We start from the raw sequence: 16,197 nt of genomic DNA, 5'->3' as shown, positions 1-16,197 counted from the left end.
GGTGGAAGTCTGCAGTTTTGACAGCAAAGACTAAACCAGGAGCTGATTGTGGCAGTGACCACAAGCTTTGACATGCAAGATCAAGGTAAAGCTTCACATGCAAAAGATCATTAGAGGCCTTCCAAGATACTGTATGATATTGAAAATATTCAACAAGCTTACTGGATCTAAATAAAAGATTTTCCGTTATGGATATAGGAGCTAGAGAGCCTGAAGAGTTATGGAACATTATCAAAACCATAATTAGTGAAGAAGCTGAAAGCACCTTACAGATGAAGAAAAAAGCCAAAAAGTCACCTTGGATTTCTGAAGAAACTAGAAAAGTAGCAGAACAGAGAAGGCAAACCAAAATTTCTGATGATAGAGTAAAAGTATCTCAGGTGAATCGAATGTTTCAATGCCAAGTTTCTGACAGATAAAGAAAGATATTTCAAGGATATCTGGCTGAGCGCATAAAAGAAAACATTAGAAAACATGAGAAAGGCTGAGCTAAACACATAACACAATTAATAAAGAACCTATACAAAAATCAAGAAGCTGCAGTGAGAACTGAATATGGCAACACTGACTGGTTTCCAATAAAATGTGGTATCATGGCAGGGATGTATCTAGTCACCTTACCTGTTCAACCTATACAGTGAGGCCATATTCAGAAATGTTTGTATGTCAGTAATAAACTTGGCAGCCAAAACTTAAACAATCTGTGCTATACAGATGACACAATGCTCATCACCAGAAGTAAAGAAGATATGCTATATCTACTAAGAAAAGTTAAAAGTTGAAAGTCATAACATGGGATTAGAACTGAATATTAACAAGATGAAGATCATGAACACAGAAAATGAGAACAATTTTACGCTTAAAGCGGTAGTAATGTTAGAAAAAAAAAATTTCTTCATGTAAGGTCTAATCATAATGTGCTAGTATGCAGAAAATAGATCGACCCCATTGAGCTTTGCTGCTGGAGAAGGATTTTATGCTGTGGATAGAACTCTTAGTCCTCATGCACACTGGACATTTTGATAATGCTGGTAACGTTAGCTGTGTAGTCATGCTTTTTTAAGCCTTTTTGCATAAGAGTTCAACAGCTTTTTGGAGCATTTAGTGGCGTTTTCCCACGTTTGTGTTTTTTAGCGTTTATTTTTTAACCAGAAAAAAATATTTTTTTGGGTAAAAAAAAGTCCAAAAACGCCGGTTTGCGGCTTTTTACATTTTGCATGTTGATTACAGTCTATGTGTGCATGGACACAGGATAACATGCTGGGGGTTTAGTGGCTGTAGAAAAATATGTCAACAGCAGATGTAAAAACGTCAAGTGCGCATGAGGACTAAGAAGGCAGAGATCACTGGAGAAGGCAATAATGTTTTGAAAGATCTAAGGAACCAGGCGAACAGGGAGACTGACTACTAGGTGGTTGGACACATTGACTACAGCTGTGGGGATGCCACTGAAAGATCTGGCAAGACTAGCACAAAGTAAACTTTTTAGAGCTCCTATTCATCAAGTCGCTAGGACTTGAGTTGCATTAGGCTACGTTCACACTAGCGTTGTGTGCAGGTGGCAGAGGCGCGTTTGGGAAGCGTTTTTTCCCAAACGCCTCTGACAATTCTGCACATTGCAGCACATGGTGCTGTTCTAACGGGAGCGTTAGCATCGCGTCGCAGCAAAACGGACGCCTCTGGTCGAGTCAGGAGGCGTTGAAGCCTCCTATTCTAGTCTATGGTGCCGCTCAGCAAACGCCTGGCCGGCGTTTGTGGTGCGGTTGCGACACGGTTGCGGAACGGTAACACCATTCAAACTTCATTATAGGCGTTTTTAGGGCGTTTTTAACACTCGGCAAATGCCTTGCAACCGCCGCTAAACCGCGCATGCGGCATTTGCGGGGCATTTGCCGAGCGTTAAAAAACGCTCCGCAAATGCTGGACCAACGCTTGCCAAACGCTATAGGGGCGTTTGGCAAGCGTTGGTAAAACAGTCAAGTGTGAACGAGCCCCAAGTCCGTTGTAGCAAGCTGCATGTGCTGGGGGCACTTGGCAGAAAGGAGGGGCTAGGAGTGCCAGCGGGGTGGGGGAGGGGGGCACAAGGAGGATCAGGGCTGCTCTGTGCAAAACCACTGCACAGAGCAGGTAAATATGGCATGTTTATTATTTATTTTCATTTTAAATTGCCTTTAATATCACTTTGAGGGGCTGTCAGAAGCTGTCGTCAAGAAAGCTTCTCTACTGTATGTCTGCCCTTTTCCTGACATACCTTGTCTGCCATTCATAGAAGCAATACTACAACTTCTATGAATGACAAAGACTCTCTACATTGGGGGACATATAATCGATATCTATGCCCCCTCCATTCATAGATACTGTGTCGTTTGTAGAACCTGTACCCTTGATGAGAGCTCCTGATAACCCTTAATAACCCTTTGGCCACCAGAGCAGTTTTTCCATTTTTTTGCACATAAATCTTTTCAGACCAGAAGATTATGTAAAACTCCAAACATATATTATCTGAAAGCAGGCACCTTAGAGAAGAAAATAGTAGTAGTTCCAATTTTTTATGTCACACAATATTACAGCAACAGTGGAACGCAAATGTTCACAATAAAATACTAAAATTAATTTTAGGTCACATATTGCAATATATTACTTAATTTTTTGGTAAAATATAAAAGATGAGGTTGCACAGAGTAAATAGATACCCAACATGTTAAGCCTTAAAATTGCATGTGTCCATGAAATGGCAAACACTTCAGTACCCTATATTTTCTATAGATGATGCTTTAAAAGACCCTACAAGTCTTCAGTTTGGAGTTAACCGTAAGTAATGGGCCTAAAAATTATTGATCTAACTTCAGTGTGCGCAGTGATGTAACATTTGTACTGCAATTGTTGGTTTTGAGCATAGAGCCCTGATGTGTGCATTTCTGTGTGCATGTGGGGGTCTCAAAACATATTTTAGGGGGGATTTTAAACACCTGGACGTAACTTAAATTTTTTACACTTTATTTTTTCCACCTAAACTTGATTTTTTTCATCTCACAGGGGACATAAAGTCACCTATGTGATGCATTTTTTGGTTACAGTTCTCTTTAAAGAGACATCAGTGGTCTGAGGTTGCATTCACACTTGAGCAATTTGTAGCTTGAAGCTTCAGAATCACGCTGTGCACAGCCATCCTGAGCAGTGTGCTCGAGCTGACAGGTCACCTGTCGGTGATTGTCGGTAATCACCGGGCGCCGACGGGTAATCACTGGACGGGACCCGGTGGTTGACATCCGCGGCCGCGAATGGCGGCATGGGTAGGGCGTGTGCTCCCTACCCGTAAATGCAAAATCACATATATATATATATATATATATATATATATATATACGTGATTTTGCGCACCTGTGCCACCGTATTGCAGCATATTTGCTATACGGTGGCAGGTAAGTGGTTAAAAGAGAAGTGCGGGAATAAAAAAACAAACATGTCCCCCACTGGCTCTGCATCGAGAACTGTGCGATCAAAGATCACTGATCCCTCAGTTTTCAGGTCCACTCTGAGCACTGAGCGGTGACTATTAGTCTCTGTGCTCTGCCCCTCCAACACCCACTGGAGCGCTGTACTGTGCAGGGGCGGGAGCAGTGGACATTATAGTCGGATCCCTCCAGAGCCTGGACCAAAGGAGTGCACAGAGCCTCACAGAAGTGCAGAACTAAATCAGAGCTTTGGCCATACTTCCCCTTTAATGGGACACCTAGAAGTGATGTTTTACATGTTGCTGCTAGGGTCAGCAATAAAAATGGGGGGGGGGAGCAGATGCCGGATTGTCTCCATCTGACAGTTGGCTTGTTAGATATACACACACTCTCGGAGGCTGCAGCTGCTTGGAGTGTGTGTAAACCAACCCCCCACTCTCAGGTCCTTACGATGTATGAACCTGGCAGCAAAAGGGTTAAAGTATATGTGAACCCTTACCTGTTAAAACAACACATTCATTCGACAATTTAACTCCCCAAATGGACAGATAATAACCATATCAAACACCTCTGCATTCTTGAAAAGAAATTAGAAATTCGAAGGCAATGTTCTTTCTGATCTTCTGTTAAGATCTGAGAAATTTGCGGAAGATTACGGAAACATTTCTCATTCCCAAATGCTCCGTTAGAATCTGCCACACTGTTTCCATGTTCATGTTCAATTCCTCTGCCATCATTGGCACACTCAATCTTCGATCTGACTGTATGAGGGTTCACACTTTGTCCACATTTGTATTTATCCTTTGCATTTTTGGCTGCCCAATTCTTGTGTCATCGTGCACATCTTCCTGCCCCTCCTTGAACCACCTATGCCATTTTAAAACATTTGATTTTATTGACTTGTAACAGAGCTAAAGTTTCACTATCACTTTTGCCAATTTTCAAGCAAAATTTGATGTTAGACCCCATTCACATCTGAGCATAGCTTTTTTGTGCATTTTTTTCTTATGTTCTGTTGAGCATTTTTATGTACATTTGCAAAAGTTTATTTGCGATTTATTTGGGCGTTTTTGGGCTTTTTGAGTTCTGGCATTTTTGTGTTAGCAAATAGAAAAAAAAATGAATCTGTGACATCAATTGTTGCCATGCCAGAAAAAACACTCTTGGTCGCGTGGCAAAATGTGCTAAAGCACATGAAAATGTTCGATTTGTGGGTTTTCATGTTCTTTTATGGGAGTGAAAATGCCCCAAAAACGAGCTACAAAACTTTTATGAGCTTCAGGTGACTTGGAGTGGAGATGAGAACCATCTCCATAGAGTAATATTGATTTTTTTTCTCCCTAAGCATTTTGGAGCTTTGAGCTGAGAGCTACAAAATGCTCAGATGCGAATGGGGCCTTAGTCTGCTGCTCCAGATTCCTGTCACTCATTTTCCACTAACATCTGGTCTGTGACCACGGCGAGTGTAAGTTAGAACATGGCTGTGTGACTCACCATCATAGTGCTTCACTGTGGGCATTCTAGGAGTTAAATTGTCACATCTTGTGTGTACAGTGCCTTGAAAAAGGATTCATACTCCTTGAAATTTTCCACATTTTGTCATGTTACAACCAAAAACGTAAATGTATTTTATTGGGATTTTATGTGATAGACCAACACAAAGTGGCACATAATTGTGAAGTGGAAGGAAAATGATAAATGGTTTTCAAAATTGTTTACAAATAAATATGTGAAAAGTGTGGCGTGCATTTGTATTCAGCCCCCGAGTCAATACTTTGTAGAACCACTTTACTCTGCAAATACAGCTGCATGTCTTTTTGGGGATGTCTCTTACCAGCTTTGCACATCTAGAGAGTGAACTTTTTGCCCATTCCTCTTTGCAAAATAGCTCAAGCTCTGTCAGATTAGATGGAAAGTATCCATGAACAGCAATTTTCAAGTCTTGCAACAGATTCTCGATTGGATTTAGGTCTGGACATTGACTGGGCCATTCTAACACACGAATATGCTTTGATCTAAACCGATCCATTGTAGCTCTGGCTGTATGTTTAGGGTCATTGTCCTGCTAGAAGGTGAACCTTCACCCCAGTCTCAAGTCTTTTGCAGACTCTAACAGGTTTTCTTCTAAAATTGCCCTGTATTTGGCTCCATCCATCTTCCCATCAACTCTGACCAGCTTCCCTGTCCCTGCTGAAGAAAAGCATCCTTACAACATGGTGCTGCCACCACCATGTTTCACGGTGGGGATGGTGTGTTCAGGATGATATGCAGTGTTAGTTTTCCACCACACATAGCGTCAAAAAGTTCAATGTTGGTCTCATCTGACCAGAGCACCATCTTCCAAGTTTGCTGTGTCCCCCACATGGCTTCTTGCAAACTGCAAACAGGACTTCCTATGGCTTTCTTTCAACAATGGCTTTCTTCTTGCCACTCTTCTATAAAGGCCAGATTTGTGGAGTGCAGGACTAATAGTTGTCTTGTGGACAGATTCTCCCACCTGAGCTGTGGATCTCTGCAGCTCATCAAGAGTCACCATGGGCCTCTTGGCTGCTTCTCTGATTAATGCTCTCCTTGCCCGGCCTGTCAGTTTAGGTGGATGGCCATGTCTTGGTAGGTTTACAGTTGTGCCATACTCTTTTCGTTTTCGGATGATGGATTGAACAATGCTCTGTAAGATGTTCAAAGCTTGGGATATTTTTTTATAACCTTACCCTGCTTTAAATTTATCCACAATTTTATCCCTGACCTGTCTGATGTGTTCCTTGGCCTTCATGATGCTATTTTATCAGGTACCTGGTGATGGAGGCCAATGGAGAGAGGGCTTCCCTTGTGGCTAAGTTCCAGACTCCCCTGAGAGTGGGACAGCGGGAGTCAGGCCCAAAGTAGCACAGGTCGCCTGTAGGAGTGCTTGTTGGTGGTCCACCCAGGAGCACAGCTGATGCACGGAGATGAGGTCTGCAGACAGATGGCGCCTGTGCGAGGTATGCAAGCCCTTCCGGGAATAGAGTATTACTGGATAGCCGGTTCAAGCCAAGGTCAGAGAGTATCCATTAGCTAATCCGATGTCAGATCAGGGGTTAAGCAAAGTAGACAGGTCCAAGAGCAAGCCGAGTCAGTATCAGGAAGTCACAGGTCACGATACTACAGGAAACAGGAACCAGGAACAAGGTATGGAGAGCTAGAGATCATCCAGCAACTTGAGGAAGTGAAGAGCCTCCCAAAACAGGGCCTGATGCGTGTATTTCTGCGGCCATGTAGGGTACTGGCGGAAATGCCTGGTTTCCCAGGACTTCTGCTGTGGATAGGACCCTGACATATTTGTTCACTAATGTTCTCTAACAAACCTCTGAACGCTTTACAGAACAGCTGTATTTATGCTAAGATTAAATTACACACAGGTGGACTCTATTTACTAATTAGGTGAATTCTGAAGGCAATTGATTCCACTAGATTTTAGTTAGGGGTATCAGAGTAAAGGGGGCTGAATACAATGCATGCCACACTTTTCAGATATTTACTTTTAAAAAATGTTGAAAACCGTTTATCGTTTTCCTTCCACTTCACAATGATGTGCCACTTTGTGTTGGTCTATCACATAAAATCCCAATAAAAAACATTTACGTTTTTTGGTTGTAACATGACAAAATGTGGAAAATTTGAAGGGGCGTTAATAATAAAGGGTATGAATACTTTTTCAAGGCACTATTGAGAGACAGCAGTACACTTATCTTCCCAGTGAAGAACTGTGGAGGGAGGGTGTCAGCACAAGTCTGATTACTGGAGGACAAGCAGGCTGTTCTTCCAACACGGTCAGAAAACTGACCACACTGGGGTGGATGTGCTCCCTTGCCTAGTGTGGTCACTTGCCTAGTGTGGTCACTTTTTATTAGGAAAGCAGAGGGACTGGCAGGCACACTGGCGATTTCACACAAAGGAAGCAATACAAAGAGAACAGGATACTTTTTCATACAAGTACATGGTACAGCAGGCACATACCAGGAATATGAAACGTTGGAGTAACAAACACTTTAATGTAATACGTTGGGGTAACACTTTAATGTAATACATGCATAGAATTTTCTATGTAGGGCTACATTTTCCTTTTGGGAAGAGTTCTTCAATGCTGAATTGGAAAAGATCGATGTAATTGTGTAAAAAAACATCCTTCAGTACTACTTTAACATACAAAGAACCAAACCAGAGGAACATATCACTGTACAGGTAACATCGCCAACATCTCAGAACAAGAACCCACAACAGTCTGATCTCACATGTTCACCGGACACTGCACGTCTCTGGAAAAACTGACACGGCACCGTCCCGTGCCGCTCCTCTCGCGATGATTAAACTCAAGGCCACATCAGCCCTGAACTACATTTCCCGTCGGACGTAGAGTGGCTCTAACGCATGCGCGCCGTGTTGTTGCTGTCCGCCTCTCCCCCGGGCGCTCATGATAAAGGTTCCATCCTATGCGCAGTGCGCTCTGCTTGTTTTGGTATCGCTGTGTGACTGGTCTGTGTTCGGGGTCTAGGAGAAGAGCTGAGCGGGAATGGAAGGGGGTCGCCGGAACGGGTCTTCTGGGGGATCCGGCTCCTTCCAACGCGAGCTAGGCCGCTGCTTCGCATATTACAACAAACACCTAACGAAACTGCACCAGAACCTGCGGGAAACCAAGAAATTCTTCCGGGACATCAAACATACTTACAGCTCCCCTGAGTCCGACATTAAAGTTGGAGACCTTGGTAAGGAGGTGTTGTATGTGTATGGAGCCCTGGGATGTGTCAGGTGTGATGGGGGAGTCCTGTTCCAATGGGCAGAGGTGTGTTTGCTCCACAGACCAACTGTGACAACTGGTGGAGGGGCCTTTAAACTGCAACTCCTGCCTTCAGTGTGCAGCTCCACATGTGTATTTTCCTGTATTTGTAATCTGTTTGGGGTGCATTTTGGCATGATTTATGTTCTTTTTGGGGTCTTTTCACATGATTGTCATCAGTTCAGTCACAAAAGAATTAGTGAAAAAAATGCACCCCAAACACATTATGAATGCAGGAAAAAATAGATGCGACGCTTCACACGGGACTGCTGTGCAAAACATGAAAATGTAATCCTTTTACATCTGTTTCTACAAAAATTGTATCAGTATATATCTGGTTTCCCTTTCATTGCTTTCTTTTTGTGTGTGTGTGTGTGTTTGTTTTTTTTTTTTTTTTTATAGTCCTAGATTGGTAACAGTATAAACAAAACATGTTTTCTTAAGGCTCCATTTGTACTTGTGCAACTCCAAAGTTGTGTGTTTTACTGTGCTGCAAGTTTGGATGAATGCAACTTTGGCAGTTGACTGTGGCTTTGACTGTTGCACTCAAGTTGCATGAAAGTCATGACAAAGTAGTGCATGAACCTGCGACTTTAAGTTGCATAGAGTTGGATGGCTTCCATTGCAATACATGGGCCTGCGACTTGTCATGTGACTTTTTGTGTCCAAAGTTGCATAAGTGTGAACAGAGCCTAACAATGGCAGTAAAGAGAACGGACCTAAACAGATAACAACATTCTTTTATGTCTGCATAAAAATGGAAAAGGTTTTTGTGGTACTTTTTTTTTTTTTTTTTTTTTTTTTTTTTTGTGTGTGTGTGTGAAAAAAATCATTTTATTTATATTTTTTTTTTTTTTGGCATCATAATTAAAACCGTGTTCAGCTGGAGATGGTGTAAGCAAGTCCTTGCACAGCTATGGGGCAAGTTGATAACATGTTGGTGCTCCGTATATACAGTTGCAAGAAAAAGTATGTGAACCCCTTGGGATTACGTGGAGTTTTGCATGAATTGGGCATAAAATGTGCTCTGAACGTCATCTAAGTCAAAACAATAGAAGAACACAGTCTGCTGAACATAATACTACACAAACATTAGATGTTGCCATGGTTTATTGCACATAACATGTAAACATTCACAGTGCAGGGAGGAAAAAGTATGTGAACCTTTGGACTTAATAACTGGTTGACCCTCCTTTGGCAGCAATAGCCTCAACCAAACGTTTCCTGTAGTTACAGATCAGACCTGCACAACGATCTGGAGTAATTTTGGACCACTCCTCTTCACAAAACTGTTTCAGTGTAGCAATATTCTTGGGATGTCTGGTGTGAATCGCTGTCTTAAGGTCATGCCACGGCATTTCAATGGGGTTGAGGTCAGGACTCTGACTGGGCCACTCCAGAAGGCGCATTCAGTGCTGTTGTAGCCATTGTTTTGTTGAATTACTTGTATGCTTTGGGTCATTGTCCTGTTGCATCACCCATCCTCTGCGGAGCTTCAGTTGGCGGAGAGATGGTCATACGTTTTCCTGCAAAATGTCTTGATAAACTCTGGAATTCATTTTCCCATCAATGACAACAATCTGTCCAGGCCCTGAGGCAGCAAAGCAGCCCCAAACCATGATGCTCCCTCCGCCATGTTTTACAGTAGGGATGAGGTTTTGATGTTGGTGTGCTGTGCCTTTTTTTTCTCCACACATGTTGTGTGTTCTTCCCAAACAACTCAATCTTGGTTTCATCTGTCCACAGTATATTTTGCCAGTAGTGCTGTGGAACATTCAGGTGCTCTTTTGCAAACTTCAAACATGCTGCAATATTCTTTTTGGACAGCAATGGCTTCCTCCGTGGTGTCCTCCCATGTACTCCATTCTTGTTTAATGTCTTCCTTGTTGTAGATGTGTCAACAAAAATGTTAGCATGTGCCAGAGATTTCTGTAGGTCTTTAGCTGACACTCTGGGATTCTTCTTTACCTCATGCAGCATTCTGCGCTGTGCTCTTGCAGTCATTTTTACAGGACGACCACGCCTAGGGAGAGTAGCAACAGTGCTAAACTTTCTCCATTTGTAGACAGTCTGTCTTACCGTGGACACATGAACATCAAGGCTTTTGGAGATACTTTTGTAACCCTTTCCAGCTTCATGCAAGTCAACAATTCTTGATCGTAGGTCTTCTGAGAGCTCTTTTCTGCGAGGCATGGTTCACATCAGACAGTGCTTCTTGAAACCAGTAAACCCAAAACAGGTGTGTGTTTTTTAAGGGCAGGACAGCTGTCAGCAACACATCCAATATCATCACACTGATTGGAGTCAAGGTTGGCTCACTCCTGGCTCCAATTAGCTCTGGGAGAAGTCATTAAGCTAGGGCCTCACATACTTTTTCCTCCCTGCACTGTGAATGTTTACATGTTATGTGCAATTAAACCATGGCAACATCTAATGTTTGTGTAGTATTATGTTCAGCAGACTGTTCTTCTATTGTTGTGACTTAGATGACGTTCAGAGCACATTTTATGCCCAATTCATGCAAAACTCCACGTAATCCCAAGGGGTTCACATACTTTTTCTTGCAACTGTAGAAGTGATAGTTCAGAGTGGTGTGTGTGTTTGTTTGTTTTGTGTTTACACAAGTAACCAGCTTTCCATTAAAGGCTACGTGGACCACACATGCTTGAAGCTTGTAGGTCATGTACTGTTCTAAACTACAGGCTTCAAGCAACACTTCACAGGGGATGAACAGACCCAAATCAAAGCCTTGGGATTTTGGATGTTGAGTGTTTGTGTTTGGTTTTTTTTTTTTTTTTTTTGAGCTTCAAAATTATTATTATTATACATGATTTATATAGCGCCAACAGTTTGTTCAGCGCTTTACAATATAAATGGAGACAATACAGCAACTATATAGTTCAATACAAGAGGATTAGGAGGGCCTGATCCTGGAAGCTTACAATCTAAGATCAGGTGTGAATGGGGCCTCAGTGAGTTGACTGCCCCCAAACACACACATACACATCCATCCTTTTTTTTCCCCCCAGTTCTGTTCCATAGATGAAGTGGCTGTGCTCATTTTTCCTTTTTCGCACTTTTTTTTTTCCTCAGTATTTTCATCTGTTAATCTGCCGTTTTTTACTTGCTTCCTGCCTAGCGTGACAACCGTAATGAGCAGTGTTGTTGTCCTAGGACAGGGAAGTTGTTAGGGCTACAGAGCACCTCTCTTGGCTGGGTGAAGTGTTTTGTAGTCCTTGAAGATAGCATGGTACAATGCTAATATCAGTCCAGAGGAAGAGAGTATAGGAAGTAATGCACTCATGGGATTTCTGGCTGCACACCGCAATTTTTTTATTTTTACGCTTAGTAAGCAGATATAAAAAAAATACTTTCAATGGTATATTTCACACCAAATGGGAGTAAATGGCGATACATTTGATGGAATTTACACACAAATGTAACTTTATTGATATTTACACTTCAAGGCATGCTGTATTTCTGCTTATAAAAGAGGAAGGATGTGATTTGCGGAATTGGTTAGTCATTGTTTAGAATGATTCTGAAGCTTTGATTTTTTTTTTTTTAATGTCATACTTGCTCTTTGCAATGGTTTTGGGCCCCCTGCCAGTGCTTCTGACTCCTCCTCCTCCTCCAGAGTGCCCCCATAGTAAGCCACTTTCTATAAGGGCACTTGTACAGACTTGACCTCAAGCTGGGATGTGTTTTGTCTATTTGCACACAGAGCATGGCTCCCCCTGATCCCTCCTCAGGATAGGATTGACAGCAGCAGGAGCCAATGGTTCTTGCTGCTGTCTCTGAGCCTGTGAGAGTGGAGAAAGAGAACCAGCTCTGCTGCTGCTCTCAGGCAGTGTTTGCTTGGGCTCAGGTAAGTATTTAGGGAGCAACCACTTTAAGTTATATAACCACAGATATTTACCCATAAGCAGTGCTATAGATAAGTGATCGAACAATCTTATGTTGTCCCATCGTACCTTGTCTGTTGGGTTGTCCACAAAAAACATACTTGTGCCCAGTGCATACAGTGATGTCTGATGTTGGCCACTGCTAAACTGCTGCATGCTTTGTCCTGGACCGTCATCTATGTTGTGACATTATTGGGAGCCGGCTGTTTCTTCCAGGTTCTTGTAACAGCCCTCTGATGATGCACTCCTGTGCAGTTGTAGTGTGTGGTAGGTGGCCCTGCAGCCTCCTGTGACTGATAGTTATATCCCTGGAGGCTGTAGGCAGCTCACCAATGTCATTCTTCCTATGGTTGAGCAAGCCAGTAAAGCCTATGAGAATTTTTTAATTTTATTTTTTTGCATGCTATTGTCAAAAACTAATAAGTTACTAGAATTAAGAAAATTCTCGTAAGACAGAATACAACTCCCGCAATGATGTAATGTATTCTTTCATGTCCGAGCATGCGCAGTCTTGGTTACTCTTGTTTTTGTGTTCTTTTTAGGGGACGAATACTGTACTGATTAAATGAAAAATGTTTGTTCTGGTATCGCACAAGAAATTTTCTCGCTTGTCCCTTCGGATAATTTCACATGAACTGTTGTGACCTGCTCTCAAAAGCAGTGTACTAACAATTCAATTGTCAGACAGTTGCTCTGAAAGCCGTATTTTCTATCCTATTTTTTCATTGTGTACTAGATTTGAAGGATAAGGTCACATTTCTGCAAAAAAAATAAATGCACTGGTGGTGCATCGAAATGAAAAATCCAGGATGCCCTTGGCCCAAAACTGAAATGTTGGGGGTGGGGAGGCTCAAATAATTTTTTAAATTTCTTTTTTTTTTTTTTTCCTTTTAATGTGTTTTTTATTAACTTTTGATTTTATTTCTATCACGTAAGAGACCAATAGTCCCCTATTGGTACCTGTATTGGCTCACTTTTTCATATCTGCAAAATGTCGATCGAGCAATTTTCAGCTGATATGTTTTGGCCACCGGAATTTTGGTGCATCCCTAAAATGCACTTTTTTTTGCAGGTAAAAAAGTGCATTTATTATTTTTTGTAGTAGGAGCCTGTAAAGCCTTGCCTCATCGGCTTTTGGGACTTGTAGTCCATTCATTCACAGAACACTGTGAATGAATGATGCAGCCATATAGGCGGAGCCCCGCACGGCCGCGCTGTTTTTAAAATGACAGTACGGGGATCTTCTCCCCGTACTTCTGTCCTGGGGGAAGGGGGGGGGGGGTGTTTATGGATCAGGCAGCAGCTTCTGGATTGGGAACATGTTATGTATTCCACCCTAAAAAGGGTTAACTTACCCTTTAAGTGTGGGGCTGGATTAAAAAAAGGTTATTTACGCACACCAAACAAAACTTCGCAAACAAACATAAACTAACAAAAGAAACAAACAAACTGGCAGGGAATCAAATGCTATCACAGAAGGGAGGAGGAGGAGGAGGAGGAGTGATACTAAAGGGGTTTAAGTATTTAAAGTGAACCTTTGTTAAGCTACATTACATTTTATCACATAAATACAGTTTTAATAAACAATGACAAATGCATCAATATTGTAAAAAAGGGCAAAGGGTTTTACGCTTGCTCAGTATTTTTCTAAAAAAATATTTCAGTCAACCAATACAAATCTTGTGTTCTGGAAACATTTTTAATATTAATGGAAATACCCTTTTTGTTACTATGTATTTGTGTTCTGTTAACATCTCAACTTTCAGCCTGGGTTCACTCTGATGTGGTGTGGAATTTGCAGCGGTTTCTGTAAATATTTCGCACATCAGAATCGCACCCCGTTCATGCGAACCGCTGCGGGTGTGTATGTTAACACCCCAAAAGCGGTCCGCGATGTGCAGAATTGGATTTCACAGGTGTGAATACCCATGCGATCCGATTCCAGTGCAGACCAAAAAAAGTGTCCTGCACCTTTTTTGGTGCGGGTGGGGTGTGATTAGATCCATACAAAATGTACAGCTCCAATCGCACCGCACACAAATCGCATGTGATTTGTACAGGAAATCGGTGCGGTTCCTGTGCGAATCACATGCGATGTACTGAACCGCATATATGTGAACCCAGGTTTATGGTAAGAATATTCTGTTGATCAGAAAACATAAAAAGAGGAAAGACGACCTGTCAGTATAGTTGGCTAAAGAAAATGCCTTGCTCCTTCATCCTCCTGTCCCATGATGAATTGGCACATGACTTGATGCTGGTTATTGGAGCTTTTTCTAGGCAATATGCCTTTGTAACATAAGGGGCACTACTGTTTCATGCTGCAGATTCATGTAGAGCCATTAACGTTGCTGTAGGTAGTGTTATTAAATGGGGGGGGGGAATGTTTGTATTGCATAAAATAATACAACAGCTTTTATGTTGCTTTTGATCACGTTTTCACTTTCTACATTTTTCTTTTGTTTAAATTCACAAAAGATTTAAAATGCATTTGTATGCCTTTCCACTATCCAAGGCTATGTTTACCATCACCAATACCTATCATTTCTCCCGCATCACTATTCTGTTCTGCTGCCAGGGAGCATAACCTGCTGGCTGAACACAATGAGTACTGCCAGCAGCTAAAGCCATCAGCGGTAATCACATGTAAAAAAAAATCCGACAGGCTCGTTGTTCCCAAGTCGATTCAAGGACTCCACAACTCACCCTCGTCAGAATACATTTATAAGTGTTGGCAGCCAATAATGCCAAGAACTGATCAACAGAAGCTGGTCTAAAGCCTTGCTTCTGAACCAGCATTCGAACAGACAGCGGTTCCTGTACTTTAAGTACGTCTGCTCCAGGCTTAGGTTTGTTGGGTCTGGATGCTTGTCTGCATTGTAGTTCAAGAGTGTGTTTTGACCATGGATTCATGCCTAACTGTATTCTTGCTTTTTTCTGCAATTTTAATTGTGATGCAAGAGGTACTACAAGAAGTCAGGCTTTGTCTACACCTATGCAGGTGTGACTGTGTGCACATGTTTTTTGCGGGTTGTGTTTGGGGCAATCCATTAATTTCAGTGGGCTTCCCTACCTGCATTTTTTTTTTCTTAATTGTAGAAAATACATGGTACTTTGTTACCGTGCATTTGATGAGGGATTTTGTGTGCATGTTGGCAAGGTGCTCCATTTATATTTAATGCACCGTTGCACATTGGCCAAAAGAGTATGCATTGTGGGACCGTGAGCTATTTTATGCATGTTACTGTGTTGCACAAATATGAGCCTAGACTTGGAGTGGGCAGAAGGAGTTAAAGGGCCCATTGACACTAGGAGTTGCACAGGAATGAGCTGCACTTTCCTGTGCGATTTCAGCCTAGTGCATGTACTACTTTTGGAACCAGACTGCACAATTTTTACCATACAATCCAGTGTGGGCAAACACACTGGGTTTATGATCTGCTTTTGGGGTGTTGTTAATGTTGTACTGACACCCACTGCAGATCACAAGGGCGGTGCGTTCTGAATGCGGTACTGGATACCCGCACGACTTTCTAGTGTGAAAGGGCCCTTAATCAGCTTTGCCATATGACATTGAGCAGACCAGTGTTGTATCCATGGGGAACTTAAATGGCCATGTTTTAAGGCCACTTAATATGGCACTTAAAGTAGAACGATAAGCATTTTATTTATTGATAGATTTATTTTTCATTTTAGATGGCATAAGGAAGGCTTATAACCCTTGTCAAATTTTTTTCTTTTTTTTCCGCCTCCTGCGTCCTATAGCCAACACAGGAAGTGAGAGGAAATTCCTGCAATTTTAAGGGAATCCTTTGAGACACCCAGGTCACCAGAACTAGTGTGCCCATTAGACGATTTCTCCTCTATTACTTTTCTTGGGGACAACCCATAATGTGGGATTTTCTTTTACTTTCAATGATAGTGGTAAACAGGACAAATGGAGAGGGCGAATCTCCTTAACCACTTGCCCTCCGCCCTATAGCAGAAGTACTGCTACAGGGTGGCATGGCTACGCAAACGCTAA

The 16,197-nt window shown here is 42.1% G+C and overlaps 1 protein-coding gene across 1 annotated transcript in view; it reads left to right on the top strand.

The window, feature by feature from the left end:
- The first annotated feature begins 7,878 nt into the window (after window positions 1-7,878).
- Window positions 7,879-16,197, top strand: part of DSTYK (dual serine/threonine and tyrosine protein kinase) — a 130,950-nt gene continuing 122,631 nt past the window's right edge. The window contains exon 1 of the mRNA XM_089686345.1: window positions 7,879-8,197. Coding sequence (XP_089542471.1) covers window positions 8,005-8,197 — 193 coding nt within the window. The 5' untranslated portion in view covers window positions 7,879-8,004. The remainder of the gene's footprint in view (window positions 8,198-16,197) is intronic.

The sequence above is a fragment of the Staurois parvus genome, unplaced genomic scaffold (assembly GCF_062004578.1).
Source record: "Staurois parvus isolate SC_StPar_1 unplaced genomic scaffold, SC_StPar_1.0 ptg000395l, whole genome shotgun sequence".
Taxonomy (NCBI): Eukaryota; Metazoa; Chordata; class Amphibia; order Anura; family Ranidae; genus Staurois; species Staurois parvus.
The sequence above is the reverse complement of the archived record's forward strand: the minus strand, read 5'-3'. Positions and strand labels throughout refer to the sequence as shown.